Raw genomic sequence first — 23,371 nt, forward strand, 5'->3', positions numbered from 1 at the left:
TGTATGACGATACGCGGACTCGATCCAAGACTATACACGTGCTAAAGTTATTTATAGCTTTATAAACAGTGGGTACCGATTTATCAGTAACGGAATAAACCGAAATCAAGACACAGTAATGGAAACCACAAAAACCGTAAAACATAAACTACAGCTATAAGATCATTAAAAAAATCATAAATTTTAAAAAATCCAACATATTTATTTAAAATACAATCGTTAAATTTGTATACATATATATATATGTCGGCCCCCATCTCTCACCGCCCGGCCGCCCCATTGTGAGCCTGGCCGAACTCAATGGGCTTGCTGAAAAAGGTCCTCTTAGTGCCCACAGGGAGGAAAGAGTAAAAAAAACTTTAATAAATTTTTTATACTTCTGAAAATTTCTATGTAATTCAAAGGTAATTTTTAATACATATTTTACATAGCATTATTATTATTATTATTATTTTGAAGATTGCAAGACGTATTAAATTACTTAAAAAATTAAAAATAATTATATCATTCCATTTCGAGATTTGTTTTATATCTTAAAAATAATTAATTATATCCCCGTAAACAGGGACAAGCAAAGTACCGGGAAATGAGAAACCCTACTATCTAGTATGCTTTAATTCGTTAATATCTGCAGAGTTCAAACATTTGTTATTATTAGGGTTCCAATATTTTTATTAAGGTGAAAAGGGTTCCGTGATAAAAATAAGTTGGAAACCTTTATCCTAAGCAATTATGTCATAAAGGCATAAAAGGAGTACACATTTTTTAAAATTAATTCCTAATTATGTTTTTTGTAATTATGTATATACGAGACAAATAAATGAAACAGGACAAGCTTCTCGAAATTTGTCCTGTCTTGTATCGGCTAGTTCTTTCTTGATGGTGGTTCATATGGAGTTTTGTGGCTATTCACCTTTTACTCCGAGAGTTTGTTTGTTTGGTTATGACAATGCAACACTTGGGCGATCTGCCTAGGGGATCCCATCCGGGAGGTCTTTTAAGAGAAACTGGCCCCTATTTAGGCATTACAGACGTGGAGAAAACCCGAAAAACTCCACGTGGCCAGCCCATCCTAGCGAGATGCAAATCCACTACTGAACTCCCAGTGTTCAGGATCTAGTCCATTCAAGTGCGGGGACGAAGACCGCTCGGCCACTGGTGGGCCGTATCGGCTAGTTGGGCATGAGCTTCTAGGTTATATCGCCCCATGGTAAAGTGTGACGTAATTGTATGGAATATGTGGGAATAATGCCTTCCGGGAGGTCTTTTAAGGGTAACTAGTCCCTATTCAGGCGCTACAGACGTGAAGAAAACTCCACATGGCCAGCTCGTCCGGACTAGGAGTGAACCCTGACCGACTCCATGGGTGCATATACTTTTGGAATCAAACTGATCCAAGATCACTTCGATCGTTCAAATCGTGTATACAAAGGAACTACTGCGATCCGATCAATCTCTGGGTACGTTCGTTAAGTCAAACGAGTTAAACAAGAATGACGTCATCGTTATTCTTGTTTCGTTAGACTTTTCGAACGATTCGTTATAACTAAATGGCTGTTTCTAAAATCGAAAATACGAATGTTGCTAGCGCAGCCTTATCCAAAATATTTTTCTTAGGTTGCTTCGGATGGACAGTTATTTCAATCATTTCATTTTTTAATTCACAATTTAAACACTCGAGTAGATCTAGAAACATCGATATCGTCGTGCGCCATTTTCTTAACGAAGTAAACTAACTCTTTCCTTCGTGAGCTTCGTTAGAGTTTCGTTCGATACGTCATCACCGCGGAGCATGCGCACTGAGCGAGACTACTACTTTTCGAACGATTCGTTACTAACGCGCTTAACTCGTTCGACTTAACGAACGTACCCTCTGTTCGCGTATACAAACGCCATCTAGGATCAACTGGATCGCGATCAAACTAATCCGAGCGGAGAGTAGGATCGTTTGGATCGGATAAAAGAGATTAAAGATGGCGGCTTCCATGGTTGAAGTTAAGCTTACAGTAAATAACGAAGAAACATGTTTAATTGTTGACAAGGAAACTTATTTAAAACTTATAAATGACAAGTAAAAACATCATTATTAAAATATCCGATAAACTGAGATGAAAAAATAAGTATTTAGAGATAATTTTGCTAGATTGTACAGCAAGAACGTATGGCGTGCACTAGTGTTGCCACTTTTACAAAATCGCCGACCCGGACCAAGGTCCTAGAATATAAGGTTAGCTCATAGAGAAGAAACGCTTCTCATTGGTTGCTTATTTGACGTCTTTCCTAGTCGAAAACGAAATATCTTACTAAGTCCTTATGGTAAAAACATTACCGATCAGAGGCTTGTAGCTTTAATTACACGCTAATATTTCATTAATTACGATTTATATTTTATTAGATGTAAATAAAAATGGATTATAAATAAGAAAAATCCGGAATATTGAGCAAATCTTCGTAATTTTTACGTGTAAAGTTGAAATTAAAATGCGTTTTTCTAATTTGTAAACGAAATCGATTTTATCTATTTTATGATATTATAACAACAATAGTTTCTTAAAAGATTAATTTTGGTAAATTCTACGTAGGTGATTTATATATAAATGAATTAATTTAATTTATATCGTCAAACGACTTCTTTTTTAAAACTAAAAATTATATTGGTCTATTTTTTTAATTTTTAATGTACCAAAAACGATATTATTTACTCATACATATACAAAAATACCTTTGTCAAAAGAACAATTTTTTGTGTTATAAACATATTTATACAAATTAAGTTTCAGAAAAACAATTTTTTGTTATAAACATATTATTGATACCAATATATACAAATTAAGTGTTATGTAAAAACAATTAAATCAGGTACAAACTTTTTTTAATTTCCTATTGTTATTACAATTTACTTTTCTTTTCTCAGCAGAACGATCATATTTAATTAAATTGTTCAAAAATTTCAGTCTAATCCATATACGTTGCTTTACGTACGTGTATATAACGTCTTCTGGCAAGTTAATTGTTTGTTTAATTAATGATGTAATAGATGAAACCGTTTTACATTTGAAATGCTGTTTCACAATTTTTGTAAAAATTGATTCCATTTTTTTAACTAAATTAAAGAAATCTTCTGATGGTTGTGATAGCCTACCAGAAGATAAATCCTGAACAAGGGACATTATTGTATAATTATGTTCATATTTATTTTGGTAACTGACACTTCCTAAATTTGGATATCTTTTTTGTATTTTCTGACAATCCATCCTGCTAAATATTGTAATCCATCATTTTTTAATTCATCTAATTCATCATTTTTTAGTTCTACATTTTCCTGAGATATCTCATAAACTATCATCATTTACATTGCATGAATTTTCAGATATTCCTTGTTCTTTAGAACTAGACATCTGAAACTTCTTGCAGTAAATCTGCCTCTTCAAACATTTCATTTATTAAATAATTTTCAACTATCTGATCTTCTGCGTTTAATTTATTTTGCAATATTCCTGGTGATTTGCCTAAAATTATCATTCTTACTCTATATATTACTTCGAGTGGACTAGAATGATCATATAAACCACCTCTAGTTTGAATCTGTGAAAATAGGTTTTCTAAAGAATCCTGATTTACTTTACATGTTAAGATATAATGGTATTTAGGAAATTTTGAACTAAGGTCGAAAAATAAATCTTCGATAGATTTAATAGATATAAGCATTCCTTTTTGAAATGTTTGAAGTGATTGTTTAGATACACATCTCATACTTTCAATTATTCTGTAAGTATTATCAAGTATATTATTTTGTTCAGTTATGTTAATGCCATAAGCACATTTGGAGGGATAATCAATTTTGTAATGAAAATTGGGTGTTGAACTATTCATAACATCAAATCATGCATTAATTGATGATATAAATTCAGAAGCTGCTAAAGCATTTTCAGTTTTAATATATCTTTTAATAGCAACAGCTGTAGAGTTAGAAAATAATTCACAAGCTAATCTAATATTTTGTCGTTGAAATTTTTGACACGTAATATGCTCTTCTTTTAATTTATGGCAAACTTTTATTTCATTGAAATCTATTTGAAGTAACTGTTGTAATGAGTCCTTGTTTATTAATGTATGATCTGAAGTTACAAAACCTGTATCTAAAAACCAATTTCTAATGAGTTTTAACAAATGAGGTGCATCTGGAAAATAGTATATATTATTTCCATTAGATGGATGTATAAATTTAGTATTGAATATATTTACCCCTAATTCCTTACATAATCCTATATTTTGTCCACCACAGTCATTAACAACAGCAACAACAGTATACCCTGCATCAGAAAGTTTTGAAATAACAGTAAATAACAGTTTTTTTTCATTTTAACATCAAAATCCAAGTAAACTGGTTGTTTCCATGATGCAAATAGTCCTCTTGCCATCATTACTAAAACTTGATTATTGGGTCCAATAAATTTATCCCTCACTTTATCATATTCGTATATATACTCTTTACCTGAAATATCAGTAAAATCTTAAAACAGAAAATTAAAATAATTATTGAATTATGTGGTTTTATCAATATGAGTACAGTATATACAGTATTTACCTTCATCTCATCAGACTGAAGAACTGTAAGTTTTTCCTCTTCTGAAAGTTCAAAGCCTTTAATTTTCATGATGTTTATAACATCATTTAATATGCCTTGACAAAGATTATTTTTGAAGCCCATCGTCGAAGTGTCGAAACTGCAGGTAACGGGATATTCATTTGATTTCTTAAGTATAAATATGATCTTATGCTTAAATATCTCAAAGTAAATGCCAAATTCATATCTTCTTTCTTCCATTTAATTTTCTTTTTTCTCTCCAGCAGATTATATATTTGTGTTTCTGTAAAGGTACCTTTCAATATTGATATAACAAAATCTTTTTTATTTTTTTCAATTTTTCATGTTCCTTTTGAATGATGACAGTTTTACTTTTCAACAATTTCAGATTTCTTTGGATTGCTTACGTTCTTATCTCAATATGTTTAATCTTCATTTTTAAAATAGAATTTTCATGTTTAAATTTAAAATTAAGATCTTCTAAAGTTTTACAATTGTTACATTTGTTAAGAGATTCTTTTGGTTTATCCTGTTTATTTACATCTAAAAGTTTTTCTATCAGGTTTTTTCTATTTTTTTTTTTTTTTTAATAAACGATTCTTTCTTTCATTTGACTGCTTAATATTTTCATTTTCTATATTTTCTAAATTTACTGTCGGTAAAGAAGTTTTCTTTAGTTTAGGTCTTGCCAATAAACCTAATAATTGGGCTTTTAAATTTCTCTCAAAATCATTTTCTGTGAAATGATCAGAGCAAACATGACAAGAATCAGGATTAAATTTATCTTTTCTTTTACAATTATGGATCCATTTTCTCCTTATTATTGGATCTTTAGGAAATGTAAAATAACTAACTTTCCTGTTTAATAACTTTGTTTTACAATAGCTTTTATTACAAGTTGCAACAGCACATGTTCCTCTTGGCATCTAAAAAAAAATAATAATAAAATTTAGGTATTTTTTCATTTTTCCAAGTAAGTCTAATCAAGATATAATATTCTGAAGTGGTAAAAAGTAGTATTAACATTTCTTACATAAAAATTATTATACGAATAAATAACACTACAATAAATTTATACTAAATATATAAAACATTTTTATATTTTGCATTTCTATGCATTTTACGTAAATATGCATATTTTAAAAAGTTATATTAATTAATAATAAACAATATTTCTTTTTTACACCTCGAGTTATCTTAAAAGTGTCACCATCCTGTTACGGGGCCAGCTTATTATTTGTAGTCGTCGTTTCATCGTGCAGATACTATTTTTATACATGCAGAAAACTATTCTCAGTATTTTTAAGTATTTTAGTAATAAATATATTTTATCCGTAATCATATTCTGTAATTTCTATAGAACGAAGAGTAAAGACAACAACAGATTATCAAACGGTTCTAGGAACACACTTGTTACTTCCGTACAATTTTTATCGACATAATTATGTTTAATAATAGTAATAACGATAGATATATTTACCTTCGAAGATTATGAGTCTAAAAACGCTGCACAAAGTAACAAAAATAGTGAAATTCCAAAATTTTCTTCCCTCGCTTACTGTGGTGAAACAGTCGCTCGACCACGGATCGACTAGGGATGACGTATATCCGGAATCTGGCAGGAAGTGGCTAAAGCGGCTGTATGAGCTAACCTGATATTCTAGGACCTTGGACCCGGACGGCAGGTCAGGTTTGTTCGAACAGAAGTTCCTGACGCATGCGCAATGTCATTTTACAATGCGAAGAATAATGTGCATGCTGGTTCTAAATCAGTTACAATTAGGGACTAGGAACTTGCGTAGGAGTAACATACAAGCAAGACAAAAAAAGAAAAAAAAAAAAGGTTGAGAGGCAGGTTGCGCGTCACACGTCAGCATAAACAGAGTAACATGGCGGAATGGCAGATGAGTTTCAGTGAGTGTGAGGTCTTTCGTTGTTCAAATGCTGTAAATTTATAAAAATATTTGCAAGAACTTTGTTTCATCGTAATTTCACAATTTCTACGAAATTCCCGGACAAAATTAATAGTTCACCCGGACAGTGAGTCAATTCCCGGATTGTCCGGGTGAAAACCGGACGGCTGGTAACACTAGCGTGCACTTTCATCTTTTTTGCAAGTTTTATTTTTTAATTTTGTGAAATTTTTATTTAAATTTTATTTTTTGGAAAACAATTTTATTCACAGAGTAATACGATTTAAAAATTCGCATGAATGAGCACAAACAATTTTGCCAAATAAACGATAATTCATAACAGCGTTGGTCGTTTAGTACCAACTACAGTTTTAATATCTAAGGATAAAATGGATTATTTTAATTTAATTAATTAATCCTTGTTAGTTAACATATACAGAATTTCAAAGATATTATACGTATAATATTTTTAAAATTCAGTATATGTTAACTAACAAGCAGAGACTATTATTAACTAACAAATGTTTGCCGCCATCTTCGATTCTACTTGTATACTTTCTGCCGTGACAGAAGCTATTTGTATCACGTGACAACGACTGATCCGATTTTACAGATCGATCCATACAAAACGAAAAGTATATGCACCCCATGTGTTCAGGGAACGGAACCGCTTGGCCACTGGTGGGCTTTCTCGAAATTTTAATACGCAGAACTCATTGGAAAAATTTTGAATATACCTCTGATATCTATGATGTATTTAATATAATTATTTATTTTTATAATGTATCAATAATTTTTTATTACGAATAAAAATAAATTTAACTGAAATGTATTTAAATTTTAATTAACAGCATAAAGATTTTATCGAAAAATATAATTATAAGAAAAAAATTAAGATCTGGCAACCTGCATTTCGTCTCATCTGCGAGAACACGTGTAGAAGGTAAATTGTTTCGACAAAAAAATATAACAATTTTTGAATTTGTGGATAACTTAGAATTTAAAAATTTAATGTTTATGTATTAAGTAATGTTAGTGATATAATTTATATTATCAGTATAAAAAATGCGCAATCTAAAGTTAATGAACGTTCGTCGTATTAACGATCCATGTTTAGAAAAAGCAAAATTTATTTGCCTCGACGATTGTGAAGAATTTGTATACTTTATAGCTGATAGTTCTATTTATAAATTACATTTGCGCAATTCAGAAATTGATTTTTGTACAGAATTAGATGGATTACCTGAGATTGTAAAGTGCACGTATATTATTGAGAAGCAATCTATCTGCTTAGCTTGTGCCAATGGTGATATATTTATGTATGATATATCTTTCAGTCAAATAGAATCTGTTGGCTCAATAGCTGATGGGATACAAGATATGGTATGGAGTCCAGATCAAGAACTGATTGTTTTTGTGACAGGAACAGATCTTTTTATCTTGATGTCAAAAGACTTTGATCCAATTATAGAAGAAAATATACATTCAGATGTATTTGGTGAAAGTGAACCGATATCTGTTGGATGGGGATCCAAAGAAACTCAGTTTGATATTAAAAAACCATCTAATAAAGACTGCAAAGAAGTTATGTCGACAGAATTTCTTCGTAAGTGTCCTTGCATTTGCTGGAGAAGTGATGGCGAATATTTTGTGATATCTGCAACTGATTCATCAAATAATCGAAAGCTTCGAATTTGGAATAGAGAAGGAATTTTACAATTTACCAGTGAGAAAATTGTAGGTTTAGAAAGTACTCTGGATTGGAAACCATCAGGAAATTTGATAGCTTCATCACAGCACTTTCCTCAAAAGCATGCTGTTGTATTTTTTGAAAAGAATGGGTTACAACATGGAGAATTTGAATTACCATATGAACCAAAAACATTTTATGTTAATGGAATTTCTTGGAATATGGATTCTTCAATTCTTGCAATTTGGGGTTATGAAATTGGTTATTCGAACAGTTCTGACAAAACTTACTTTGAACTTTCATTGTGGACTACAGGCAATTATCATTGGTATTCAAAGTATAATTTCAGAATTAATGATAAAATTAATATTGTACAATGGGATCAACAGAATCCTTATAAATTACATGTTGTATTTGGTAATGGTGATTACATTCAATATTTATGGAGTTGGTCAATAAACAGTAGCTTTGGGCAATCAGAATTGGATTCTGCTTCTGTTGCTGTCATTGATGGTAAAAAATTACTTTTGACACCTTTTAGGCATTTGGTTGTACCACCACCAATGTATGCATTTTCTATTACTATGCCTTACAATATAGAAAATGTTATTTTTGCACCATCACCATACAGTAACAATTTCATTATTTGTCTTAATAATAAAAATATAGCTGTTGTAAAATTTGATTCTAATGCATCATGTTTTGATGATAGATGCAAATTAGAAATCCAAATACCAAATTCACAAGTCCAGATCCCAAGTGTTTGCACTTTATATAAAATAGTTGATCCAGATGACAATGCATTACTTCACTGGACATGGACAATGGAAGACAGATTATTTGTAATTTCTAAATCACAGAAAAATAACTACTTATGTCATATAAAACTAAAAGATGATAAAGATTTAGTAATTGAACACTATCATAAGATTGAAGATGATGTTATTAATATATGCACTAATGATATTGGTGACATATTAGCTATTCAGACACACAGTGGAAGTATATACAAATATGATTGTAAGTCCAATAATTTGGATCTCTGGATTTTTGAAGATAAACATATAAAATTTCCATATTACTGTCCTAAAATGTCAATTTTTAATAATAATATTATATTTGGGTTAAGTGAAAGATTTCAACTTTATTGTAATGATAAAGAAGTTTCATCTAATTGCATTTCATTTCAAGTTAACAAAGATTTTCTTATATATACAACTTATCAACATTCTTTGCAATGTACATCAATGGAAGGAAACTTTTTGGATATTGTGAAGAACATTTGCAATTCAAAAAATCCTAGAATGGTAGAAAAGGGGTCAAAATTGATAACTAGAGTTGCTTGTGATACTAAAGTGGTATTACAATTGCCAAGAGGAAATTTAGAAGTTATCCATCCTCGTACTCTAATATATTACATTTTGAGAAAGTTATTGGACAAATTAGAATTTAAAACTGCTTTTGATTTAATGTGGAAACATAGAATAAACATGAATTTCATTTATGATCATAACCCAACAGCATTTTTAGAGAATACTGAGCTGTTTGTCCAACAAATAAATTCTGCATCAAAAATAAACATATTTATTGCTGATATTAGAAATTCAAGTTCTGATCCAAATTCTAAATTAGAAACTAAAGATGAAAATGACAGAGCTTTAAAATTGAATGCAGTCTACAATGCTTTATTGAATTCAATGAAAAGATTAGATGAAGAAAAATATTTATTACCTATATTAGCTGCTCATGCAAGAAAAATTAATCCAGAATTAGATATTGTATTAAAAAAAATAAAATCTCTTGATGATTCTAGAGCAGTTGATGAAGCCCTCAAATTTATTTTCACAATTATAGATGTTAACAGTTTATATGATGTGGCTTTAGGAACATATGATTTTGATATCATATTAATGGTTGCTGAGAAATCAAATAAGGATCCTAAAGAATATTTACCATTTTTAAATTACTTAAATTCTTTAGATTCTAATTATCAAAAGTTTAAAATAGATATGCATCTTAAAGATTATGAAAAAGCATTATATCATATAAGCAAATGTAAAGATCATTTTAATGAGTGTGTATCTTTAATATGTTCTGAGAGACTGTATAAAGAAGCATTACATATATATCCACCTCATTCAGAAGAAAATAAGAAAATATGGGCCTTATATGGAGATTATTTAATGTCAAAAAGGCATTATGAAGAAGCAGGTCTTGTTTATAAGCGATGTGAAAAATTTGATGATGCATTAAATGCATTTCAGCTGTGTGGAAATTGGTGTTTAATGCTTTCAATTGCACTACAGCTTGATTTTGGAAAGGATAAATTAGCTGAATTAGCAACAAATAGTGTTATTTTTCTAAAGAATAATAGAAGATATGCTGAAGCAGCAACACTTTTGGAACAGTTTGCAAATAAATATGAAGAAAGTATTTTAGTTCTTATTGAAGGTCAAGAGTGGGAAGATGCTATTAGATTGATATATAAACATAATTATCTAAATTTACTAGAAACACATTTAAAACCTGCTTTGATAGATACTTTTACCTGTAATTTTGAAACAATAAAAAGTATACAGTATGATTTTCAAAAGAAAGTGAATAGGTTAAAAGTGGTAAGAGCTATAAAATTAGAAAGGGCAACTTATGATGCAGAGGATCAGGAAGATAATTATTCAGATATTAGTTCTGTCAGTGGTAGTTCTCATTCTGTAAAAGGTTCAAAACAGAAAGCCAGGTCTATTTCAACAGTAATATCTAAAAGTAAAAAGAGTATGAAAAATTTATATAATTTGAAAGAAGGAAGCCCTTATGAAGATCTTGCTTTAATTGCAAGCCTGAGAGAGCTGATAAGTAATGTGGAAATTATAAAAACCGATGTGAGAAAACTAATAAAGACATTAATATTTTTTGAGTATGATGATGAAAGTCAAAAACTTCAGGAAGAAGTACATAGCTTAATAGAGTTAATTGAAAAAAACCTTACAAATATTTGGCCTCCAGAAAATTCAAATGAGGACTTGTTGACTTTAGGACCATTATCAACAGCAAATACATTAGCAGCATTACACAGTAGAGTCCATTCGAAGAGTGATGTTGTTCTTGATCCAGAATTAAAATATCCTCCGAAAATGAAAACAGTTGATTGGAAGTTACAAATGTTAAAATAACTAACACATGTCAATATTATCAATGTAAACTTTGTTGTAAAATAGAATTGAATCTTAATTTTATTAATTGTTTTAATAAATATTTATTTCAATTTTTTTATTAATTTTACTAATTGAGATATCTCATCATTTTCATGAGAAAAACTGGGTATATTACATAAAGGAAATAAACTCAAATAAAAATAAACACACATATATAGAAAAAGAATATGTACTTATCAAATATAATAAACTTATGTATAATAGACCCACCTAAAATAGTTTTACATCAAAAGAAATTTTAAGGACAAGACTGGTTTTCATCTTAAACTAGGGGCTTTAGGAACATATGATCTTAAACTTATCTGCAGCAGTTAAAACTGTTGCAGATAATCTCAGTGAAAAATCTGTCCAGTGATTCCCATTGACAATGTTTTGATTTTGTAAATTTTTTCCAGAAATCTAGTGCGTCATGATGATTGTCAACAATGGATTCCAACATTCAGAAAGCACTTGCTGTTTATCATGTTATGCATTAATATATGAATATTATCAATCCAAAGTGATGTGATTGATCAAATATTCATTTACAAATTTTTACTGTGATGAAAAAAACAGAGATGAATTAAAGCAACAGCATTCTTCTCAATGTGATTATGCACTAGTGGAAACTGGCCTTCACTAACAGATAAAAATGGTGATACTAATACATTTAATATTGCATACATTTTGCTGAAATCAAGGTTGAACAAATTTTACCAATGTCCATTTTCACCTATTGATGATCACAACATTGGCCTATTGTATTTAAATTTCACGGTTCACTTTACATCCACTGACCTCTGTGCAAAACTTCTTATTCATGCAAAAGACCTATTAAGAACCAGTATACACTGGTTCTTATCAGGTTTTTCACATATAGGGTTAGTGGAAGGAACGGCAAAACTAGATTGAGGCGCCTCTAGCAGCAACGCCGGGTAACAGAATCAGGGCTACAAAATCAGCACCAGTGTTGTTCCACCTAGTACTTTTGTACTAATCTAGTACCTTTTTACTTGTTCCAGTACCAAGATATCCAACACAATTTTCCTAGTACCATTCATGAAATCCTAATACCTTTCCTTTCAATTTAGTACCTTTCAAAACATTTATTTTTATTCTATATTTTTTTACTTTACTTTGGCAGTAAATAGATGTTTTTATTGCTTCCTCATTCAAGTGCAGCAGTTGAACATATTTTTTTGCAATTAAATTTAATAAAAACTAAACTACAAAATCGAGTTTGTACTGATTCTTGTGAAGCACTGTTATTAGCAAGCAAAGGAGCTACTTAAAAGCAACAACGATAAAATGTTACACTTGGAAACCATCATCTGCTTCAGCCATACAAAAACATTCTAGTGAGGAAGATTCTGATGATGATGTCCAATAATGTTGGATTATGGAACAGCTGAGTTTAAGTAGAAAGTTTTATAAAATAAAAAGTACTGTTCGTTATATTTGTTTAAGTTTCCAAATGAACTAATTTAATTTTTAAAATACTGTAATTTATGTAATTATCTTGCAATCTAACATGATAATCACTAAAATGATTTTATTATAGACTTTTTAAGAAATTTTATAATTCTATTCATGTAGAAATGTATATATTAATTTGATCTGAAAAATGCATTTAAAATCTTGGTAATGAATTAGTGGCAAACAACAATATGAACTTCTTTAATTATGTTGATTAATAATTAAAATATGTTATTTATCTTCAAATGGATTTCCTCCAATGATATCAAACACAGGAGAAAGGATTTTTAATATTTCTGGATAAGCCTGTAACATTAAAAAATCTCATTATTTAAAATAATTAAAATAAATCTAATTTAAAAAAAAGAAATATCTTTCTATTATAAATACTGTATATTTAGCTGTAAATATTTACATTTAAAAAAAACTTTTAAGATTATCATTAATTTATAGTTTTAGACAAAATAGATAATTTTTTTCATTAATATATAAAATTTTTCAAACTCTTATAATTTTATAAACAGATTCTTTACATTAGTATATGGATGAGGCCAATACTATTAAACTGATTAATTTCCATACAAAATCATTAGTCTATGAAAGGCTCAAAATTTTCAAACAAAAATTCAAAGGAGAATACATTAACTACAGGGACGTGGAATCTGGAGAATGCTTGGAAATATGTAATTATATACTACTGAATTTACTTCTTAATTTTTTAACTTGTAGTATTAATCTTACATTAACTTACTTTAAATGTAAAAATGCACTGCTTTCAAACGTTAAGTTAAATCGGTGTATAAGTTCTGTTTGCTGAACATATTCCATTGGTTTTAATTTAAATTTGGATTTAAGTCTGATGATAGCTAGTAAAACTAGCCAAAAACAACACTATTAATCTATTAAAGAATTTCAACTGCTTAAAGGCAGGTTTTTTTTACTAAGATCAAACACTACTACCTTTGTGAAAAACCTTTGTGGCAGAATAGTAAGAAAAAAGCAATGCTTAACTCCTACTCAAATGAAAAAGAAAAGAAATTACAATTTGTAAAAAAATATGTCAACAAACTACTGAATTTTGAAAATCTGGTCTGATGAATTTAAATTTGAACTATTTGGACAAAAAAGAAAAACCTGTATGTGGAGACCAAACAGATCATGCTTGAAAACATTTGAAGCCCACAGTGAAACATGGTGGAGGCTCTGTAATGGTTTGGGGCTGCTTCTCTTACAGCAATGTTAGCAATTTAGAATTTATTATCTCTACAATAAATGCAGTTGCTTATAGAGATATATTAGATGCCAATTTAATTCAATATGCATCAAGAAAATGGGTCTTTGAAGGTGTTTGATTAAACATGGGATGTTTTAGATAGAAACATTCCTCCAGAATCACAGAAAAACAAAAATGTTTTTCAAATGGCACTAGAGTTGCAATGAGAAAAAAATATCTTGTAACACTGCAAAAACTAGTTTAAAGTGTTCCAGAGAGATTAAAGGTAGTTATTACAGCCAAAGGTGACCACATCCATTACTAACTTTCAATACATGAAGATTGTTTTGATGGCATTTGCAAAATTAAATTGTGTTAATTAAATTGTTTTTGTGTTACAAACTGTTTACTTATTTCAATCATGTTACAATTATTTTTCTATATTTAATTAATGTTAAAGTTATGTATCTGTAGCATAAAGTGCAAAGTAAAAACTTAACATCATAGTCTTAGCATATTTTTAATTCATCATATAATCAGTAAACACCTCCTGCCAACTTAATTTTTTGACTTGATGTACATTTTAAGTACTTTAAATAGTAAAAGTTCAGATATTTTGGAATCTGAAACTATCGGTTAATCTTGAATCTCAAAGATAGTTTTTTTTAGATTTTACGTTTTTTAGGACAGAATTGAACATTACTGGAGTTTGAATAATAAGGATTTGTAAAACCAAATTATGAAGTTTTTTGTAATTTTATTTAAACAAACACTTCTTTAAATTATGATAATAGGGAAAGATAACATACACCACTGTCTGTCGGCATTACATTTAAATTATGAATTCTTAGCTTTTCATAAATTATGACATGTGTCAAAGAAATACAAATATACTATATTCTCTACTTTTTTTTTTTGTGGTTTTAGGCCCTTTTCTGCTCAAAAGAGAGCATAAAAAGGCCCCTATATTCTCTACTTTAAGACCCTTGCTTTACAACTCTCTCTTACATAACTGGTATAAATTTTCTATTATGATAGCATATAAAATACAGCATTTTATACATTTTTTTTTTGTTGACTATTTTAATGTGTTATGAACTAGTAGAGGCCCAGGAAGGCCAAATGATAAAATTATATTTGATTATTTATATATTTTAGATAAATATATAATTTTTAACATTTAATGTTGAATATTTATGTTACTATTTTGTACATATATTATATTTTAAAAATTTTCTGGGAGAGGGTCCCAGACACACTTTCTTTGGAATAATCCATAATTCAGACCCCTGGTACAGCCATTTCCCTATTTGCTAGAGTCATCCCTACTATAGTTAGTCTAGCTACATCCTTGTGCTAACAAAACATGTTGTTCCTGTAGTACATGAGTTTATTATCCAATAGAAATTGGTCATAGAGAATGCCAATCTCTTACTTTAAAGAGCCAATAGTTTTAACCACCTAGCTACTGGTGGGCATGGAATGAAAGGAAAAGAGAACATCTGGTTTTCCAGGATTAGTTGGATTAACTTATAGTCTTGGAGTGTTTTTTATACATTAAAGAGAACTTATTACAGAAGCAAATAATAGAGAGCATTGGAGATCAGTTGTATCAGAAGGATTCAACCCACAATGAATGGATGAGAGAGAGAAATATTTCAATTTTTAATGGGGTGAAAAATATATATTTTGAAAATTTTTGAATATTTCTTTTCATAGTATGATACACTACTGAACAGTCTAAGAAATACTCACATTGTATGTCGAAGTTGATGCAAAACGTAATATGCAACCTGTAAATGATATGTTTATAACAGGAGAACAGCGACTAATTCCACAGACAAAATTGGAATGTGAAGTTTTCCCTAAATAAAAATAAGACGATGTTAAATAAATTTCAAGATAATTAACAATTGTATCAAAAAGATAAAATCTTTTTATTTTGTAATTCTTAAATAAAGTTAATTTTATAATTAAAACATTTCAAGGAATTTCATAGTTAACATCTATCCAAAAATCATTGTTGTCATTAATTAAATTTTAAAGAAAAATTAACTTTTTTAATGTAAATAGTATGTTATATGGTATGTTCCAAAGAAAAGAACTGGATCTCTAAATATTGTTAAATCATGAAAAACAGTAATCATGTGATTCCAATCTTTTTCTATTGTCCAGCATCTATCCATCTATTATATAAGTATTATTTTGGAATTATGCAATTATTCATTTTCTAGATTTTGGAACAAATACGTGAATACAGTGCACTTACTAATCCAATTGGTCGGGTTGTTCAGATTTGTGAAATATTCAGATTAGCAGAGTTATACATAAAGAAATTAGACATAGACATATGGAAAGTTTAGAAGGCATTACTCAATGGTATTTCCTTTAAAGGGGATGAAAAGGATTGAGAAGGTGTTAGACAGAAGGAAAAGTTATTTGTGGCAGAGATCAAAGGGAATGAAAATGTGAAAGAGAAGTGAGACGGGGAAGGGGAGGTCACCAGCCACACCAGGATTTTATTTAAAACAATATGTTACATTGTAAGTAAATAAATTTGACTATACAAGTAAATGGTTACACGGATGCAAATGGAAGTGGCTATACAGTGGATATACAGTGCAACAGTGGTATAACATTAAGTGATAATCAATACATACAAGAACAAGCAGGTATGTGCATTAACGGTGAACCGTAGTGTGATAAAGAAACTAGACAAACAAACATATACCGCATTTTCATGCATATAACCCTTAACTTCATATATTACACAGAACATTGCTAGAACAAAACTAAAACCAGCTCAAAATCCATTCCACCATACACTTCATGCCTATGAGTAATTATTGCTCCAAATGTGTGAGTTCATAATTGCAATTTAAAATTGGCATATATTATCACATCGCATAACTTGCATCCCTTTCAAATAGTCTTTCAGACATACAACAATGTTACACTCTCATGAGAAAATAATATATACTGTATGTTTAAAATATTTTTGTTACTTGTTCAGTTCATATATATATATATATACACTAGCAGTATGCTACATTGCCACAAGAGTGCACTATACTTTAGGAGTTGGCAGCTTTTAAAAACATAACCATGTGCTCAAAACATGGCAAGACAGTTTGAAGAAGGTTAATATAGTGTGTTGTTGTAGTTTCTGTGATAGTGTTAAGACAAATAAAAAGTTGATTATTTTTATGAACTGTGTGATGAATCTCAAATACTCAGATCTCTATATCAAGACTGACATTAGTGACAAGAATCTAATTAAAGAAGCAACATATCCATAAGTTCCTGGAGTTCAGTTTCAGTGAAAGAGTCAGAAAAGAGTTTTCCATAATCTAATTTCAATTCTTTATCCAGCTCGTTGGCACCATACAGATATGTAGAGATGATGTAATTACAGGAAGAGAACATAGTATAGACAACTTTCAAATATTTTTACGTATATTAAATTTTCCATTGTAGCAAATTATGTCGATTCCCTCTTATTTCTGGATTTGTTTTTAACTAATTCTAGAGATAAACATATTTTTCAAGTTTATCATAAAAACAATTCTTTACTATCTTCATCCAGAAAAGATTCTAATATGGACTTTTCTTACTTGTTTCTACCTTTCATTACTTTTGCTTTATTCCTCATTTTTGATGAGTGTGCTTTTATTCATCTTTGAGTAAAAAACCTAGACAATGTTTTCTATGTTAAAAAAAGGTAATGATAAATAATGATATTTTGAATTCCATTTATCAAAATATAAGATAAAATAAGTGGTCCAAGATGTGTTATTGGGTTGCTATTATGATCTTGATTGGTTTGACAAGGCTCTGGAACCAAGAGTGCCAGAAAATTGATGATTAACAATGTATTTTCAAACACCACCTTCAAACTATCCAGTTTTGGCTCAGAGAACGTATCTAAATTTATATCCAAAATAATGTCCAATTACTCAAAAATATATTAAATCTCAAGAATAAGAGCTATCAAATGGTGAAAAGATAGTATAATTATATTAAAAATACTTATTATTATAATTATTCATTTAAACTTTACCATATGGTTCTCTTAATTGTAATTTTTGTAACAGGTGCATTATTAACTTAGAAAATTTTGATCCAATTATGATGCATATTCCAAATAATGCATAGTTTTTGTTGGCATCTCTTTTCAAAAGAAATGGTGTATCTTGAAGACAAATATTTTCTTTCAAAATGATTTTCCCAGCTACTTTAATTATTGTAGTACTTTGATATCTACAATGTTAAACATTTCATTAGACAAAATAGTTAACAACAGAATAAAATTATGAATTTTAATAGAACTTAACTTTTCGAAATCCCAATGTTCACCGTGAGCTTTTCGACCTGATGTAAACCAGTCCAACAGTACAAGATTTCCATCGTAGTCAAGATTTACTTCTTGATATTGTTTATATTTTGCATCTTTAAAGCAAACAACAGGCTCTGGTAAGATGCACAGGAGACTTTCTGAATTTACTGTATATCTAATATCTTGTTTACATTCTTTATTCTTTTTGCAGTTATATACCTGTTAAAAGTAAACATATAAAATATTTAATAACTATGTCCTATACCATATAATTAAACTTTTATTAATAATTGCATAGTTTACCAACTTTAGTAAAAGATTGTGTTGTCCATAAAACAGAACATTTTTCTTTCACAATCACATCAATTTTGAATGAATCTCCAGAAACAAAACCACACCAAAATTTAAAGAATAAATCCATTTGCAACAACCAGTTGCTGCATATTTAGGTATTATTATTTTCAACTGAAAATAAATTCATTATTGTTAATGATAGGATGCTGACAATACTTTAATAAAGCAAACTACACTTACAGGATATTTATAAACACATTGAATGACTTCACTTGGTAAATATGGGCAGTCTTTTAAATAACACTTATTATGGCATGATTCAACAACTACCTGTCCGCACACTACTCTATCCATTTTCACGTAAGCAACAGGAATCTTTAAAATTATTATATATTTATTAATTTTAAGAGATCTTATAACTTAAAAAATAAATATCATTAAACTGTATATAATAATTACAAATCCAATTTAAGCAGCTTCTTTCAGAGTGATAAACATTTCATTCTGAAAGAAGCAGTTTGAATTGGATTTGTGAAGCTTCTTTAACAAACAACTGCATTAATTAAAATAGCATAAATTTTTACCTTTTGCATGTTCATCCATACAGATTAATCTTAGCAGAGTTTACGAAGATGTGAAAGGTACAGGAGAATTTTTATGCATAGTTATATTTAGTTAATAGCTAATTTGAATAATAATGTTAAAGTATTGGAATTGCATTCATCAAAAATTTATAAATAATGGTTTTAATAAATGAATATTTATTTATTAAAACCATTATTTATAAATTTGTAAAATTATGCATAAATTAGTATGCTATATGTAAAAAATGACTTCAAAGATTATGCCATAGATCTTCAACCCTGTTGGAACTGGTACTGTACATCTTAAGATTCAGTCAGCCAGATGGCAGGGTGGTTAAAATGTCAGTTTATTGCTCTGGTGGTCCCAGGATCAAATCTTAATGGGTTGAAAACCCTACAAATTTTATGAAGTTTGGTCTTTCTCCATCCTTCACCACCCATTACCCCATTTTGTGAGCCTGGCTGAGTCTATGATAAATTTGAAAAAGGTCTCTTAGTGCCTTCAGGAAGGAAAGAGTAAAAAAATGAATGGATGAAATTACTTCATTTCAAAATTTCAAAGTAAGATCAGTACATTAGGTCTTGCTTTATGTGGGATTGATTTACTCAGATTCATGTTTTTGCAGATGATGAATTGTTCAGTTAATGCACTCCTAGTGTTGCTAAATCTTAAGACAGTGTGCTTCTCCATCTTCTGACATTTCAAACACAGAGAACAGAACTACTGAATACTAATCACTGTGATAAATAATACAAAGATTGATTGCATCTGAGACTACATTTTTTAGAACTCTCCAACTTGTAAGCACTAAGAGGGCTTTTTTTTTAATCAAGCAGACAGTAGGTTTAACCAAGTCTACAATGGTATGACTAGGTGGTGAGGGATAGGGCTTGACATATCTGAACAGGATGCCTATGTAAAATTCCTAGATTTTTCAACCTATCCTCATTTGTACCTAGGTTCTCCAGAGCAGCAGCTTGACATCTTAATTGCTCAGCCATAAGGCTTTGTCTGAGAGGGTAGTGCACAAATTTATGTGGAACCTTAATGCTGACAACCCTCATATAACATAAACCCATATTATATATTCAATCATTACTCATAAAATGTATTGCCTCTAAACATAGACTGATTTTTGACCCTAAGCTAGACCGTATAAGAGGTTCTTACTCACCTTACTCTATTTACTAAATAATAATAAATTTAAACTGTGAGCCCCTAAAAAGATAGTTCTTGAAAATCATAAATGTTCCACACAGTATATTTAGATAGCCTACATCTTCATTTGTTTCCAATTCACATATCATAGACTAATTATCAAAACATTATGGGTTTTTTTTTAACTCTACACCCTGTGGCATTAAGAAGGTCTCTTTTAGCAAGCCCATTATGGATTTGGTCATGCCCACAATGGGGTGACTGGGTGGTGAGGGATGGGGTGTAACATATCCGAAACATGGTGGTCTTAATCTTTTTGAGTTAGTGGCATATTATTACAATTTTAAATTTTTGGTGACAAGTTAGTACCGAACCAAAGAAGCACTTATATAAGTAAATGAACGAGATGCTGGTGACTTGCAATCATGGGCGTAGCCTCTACTAGGTCCCTCCCATAACAAAATCCTGGCTACACCAATGCTTGCAATATATATATATATCTCTTTTCTTTTCTTTCGAAGACACAATGTAGTGACGTAAACTTAAACACTGGGCGAATTTTTCATCCTTTTTATTCGGCCAACCGAATAAAAAGGATGAAAAATTCGCCCAGTGTTTAAGTTTACGTCACTACATTGTGTCTTCGAAAGAAAAGAAAAGAAACGAAAATACAAAACACGGTTTCCTCAAGATAGATATATATATCTACTTAGTTTAAAATCGTCAGACTTTTTCGTGAGGGAACAATCGACAAATCGTAATGAAAGTTTTTGAACGTGTGCCAAAGTCCATGGAGCAAGCGAATAGGGACGAAGCCTCCAGGTAAATAATAGTAAAAAGTAGCGAAGTAATCATCGTTTGTGGAGTATTTTATTATTTTTTAAAGTTTGTGGCGTATCAGTTGAGAATCACTGACGATCGGATGCCCGAGTGGTTAAGATAGAAGCCTACGGCTCTGAGATATCCGGAATCGAATATCCAAATAAGTTCTAAAACCCAGGAAATTTTATCCGGATATGTCGGGCCCTGTCTCTTAATGTAAGGCCTGGCTGAACCCGTAATGGGCTCGCTAAAAAAGACTTCGGTGACTACGGGGTGGAAAGTTTTAAAAAAGTTCAGAATCGCTGCGTTACGGTTCAATTATAATATTGACAAAACTATTCAAATTACTTAATGAAGATTAAGAACAAATATTTTAAATGATTTATACCTGCATTTAAATTTACTGGAATTCAATTTTTACTAGTTTTTAGAATTTTTGCGCGTATCCACGGAAATCTCATCGGCGCATACTTAAATTATAACGCCAAACTACAAAATCATTTAGATTTTAAAATAATTTTGAACTAACCTTTAAGCTTTCTATTACTTTTAAATGTTTAACTTATACTTCCAGTTATCAGTAGCTATTTATTTGCAATGACATCAATTAACGATTTCTCGGAGTCACTAACTTCCAGCAAAGGTCATATTTACGTAATGCTAACAGAAATGCAGAAGCCATGCGGGAAATTATATTAGAATGTGATGAATGACCTACATTAATCTAATGTGTTTTACAAAAATTAATATTTATTTATCATTTTAAGAATGATTAGGTCTTTCCAATTAAATCCAAGCAACGCTAATTTTTGAGATAACTTAGCTCTTTTTTTTTTTTTTATTGGTTTTATTCATTTTGATTACCTGAATGTCTATATGATTGTTAAAATATTGGAACATAAAATTGTTGTAGTTTTCTCTTAGTCGTATCTTTAGTCGAACTGATTACTTTGCGTTGTTCTCAATATTTCTGGAAGAAAAACTTCAAATTTTTCGTGGCTAAAAAATTAAAATTTGTGTTTATTTCTTCACGCTTCTGTATTTTAGTGCAGGAATGAATATAAATTACTTTAAACTAAAAATACTTAGGTCGTAAGCATTATTTGGGACATTTTTCCACTTTTAAAGATTGCCATCGTTGCCAGCAGAAAGTAAGGTTATCTGTAATGTAGATGTGTAAGTATTTATTTGTGTTGCATTTATTTTTATTTGTGTTAAGATTATTTTAATTGTTTTAATTTTGCTTTACAATGCCATATAATTTTCACAATTTAAACACACCGATGACGAAACAACATAGTATCTGTACAGTTAGTTATAATTTTACTGTTCGACGAGTTATTTAATGTTAACAAGATGACGACCGGATGTTTGAGCGATTAAGACTTCAGTCTACCGCTCTGAGATCGATTTCGGGCTGTTGAAGAACCCGGGGCGATCTGTACCTGGTGTGTCAAGACAGTCCAGCAGCCCAAATTGTGGATCTTCAGAAACCGACGATGGGTAAGATTAAAACGGCCCTCTATAAACAAAACAAAGAACCACCAGCTGCCATATATGCAAGTGTGATGAAATATACGATGAGCACGAAGATCTTTAATTAACGATCTTAGGTAAGAGTTAGCAATACTAAAATACGAGCGAGATTTGTGCGCAGATAATTTCTTACCACAGTAAATTTAACAGAAAAATTTATCACAAAACGATTATTGATGCGAATGTGTGAAATTCTATTTAATCCACGCAAGATGTGTGATTACCAGAGCCCCTTCGGCCGCCAATTTAAAGTCTTTTAATCTAATGTGAGGACCCAGGGGTTGGATTTGTGGGAAGCGAGTGTTCGGGTTGTTTCATTGTGTCGAATTACACAGAACGTGGCGCTTGACGTGTAAGTGCGTGAGTGCGAGAATTCGAGTAAAGGTTAAACGGTGTATATCTTCGTGTACAGTGATGTTGTGTCCGTGTGTGTGTGTGATCGAAGAACGTATTCGGCATGCCTATAAACAGAAAAACGGTAAATTACGATACGAGAATAAGATGTGTTAAAAAATGAAACGAAAGAGTTCTTACCATCGAAGATTTCGGAAAATATTCATATGTCCACT

General features: G+C 30.2%; 2 protein-coding genes across 2 annotated transcripts; one reads left to right on the plus strand and one right to left on the minus strand.

Moving 5' to 3' along the window:
- The first annotated feature begins 7,444 nt into the window (after positions 1-7,444).
- Elp1 (elongator complex protein 1) lies at positions 7,445-11,465 on the plus strand. Its single transcript, XM_067282687.1, has one exon. It carries the CDS (start codon positions 7,567-7,569, stop codon positions 11,359-11,361), a length of 3,795 nt encoding a protein of 1,264 aa, XP_067138788.1. The 5' UTR covers positions 7,445-7,566; the 3' UTR covers positions 11,362-11,465.
- A 1,593-nt stretch (positions 11,466-13,058) lies between these two features.
- LOC136985395 (uncharacterized) lies at positions 13,059-18,842 on the minus strand. The gene is made up of 5 exons (XM_067282664.1): positions 18,715-18,842; positions 18,406-18,626; positions 18,132-18,331; positions 15,827-15,936; positions 13,059-13,164 (listed from the first exon to the last, which is right to left on the minus strand). The coding sequence occupies exons 1-5, from the start codon at positions 18,826-18,828 to the stop codon at positions 13,090-13,092; spliced, it is 720 nt and encodes a 239-aa protein (XP_067138765.1). The 5' UTR covers positions 18,829-18,842; the 3' UTR covers positions 13,059-13,089.
- Positions 18,843-23,371: the final 4,529 nt, after the last annotated feature.

Source organism: Centruroides vittatus, unplaced genomic scaffold, assembly GCF_030686945.1.
Source record: "Centruroides vittatus isolate TY-2023 unplaced genomic scaffold, ASM3068694v2 contig_964, whole genome shotgun sequence".
NCBI classification, from domain to species: Eukaryota; Metazoa; Arthropoda; class Arachnida; order Scorpiones; family Buthidae; genus Centruroides; species Centruroides vittatus.

Excerpts from the sequence above, each read along its gene's own strand:
- Elp1 (XM_067282687.1), top strand. The coding sequence starts at position 7,567 with ATGCGCAATCTAAAGTTAATGAACGTTCGTCGTATTAACGATCCATGT.
- LOC136985395 (XM_067282664.1), bottom strand. The coding sequence starts at position 18,828 with ATGGATTTATTCTTTAAATTTTGGTGTGGTTTTGTTTCTGGAGATTCA. Across the intron at positions 15,937-18,131 it reads ACAATTAAGAGAACCATATG|GGAAAACTTCACATTCCAAT; the intron begins GTAAAGTTTAAA and ends ATTTTTATTTAG. Across the intron at positions 13,165-15,826 it reads CATCAACTTCGACATACAAT|GCTTATCCAGAAATATTAAA; the intron begins GTGAGTATTTCT and ends TTAATGTTACAG.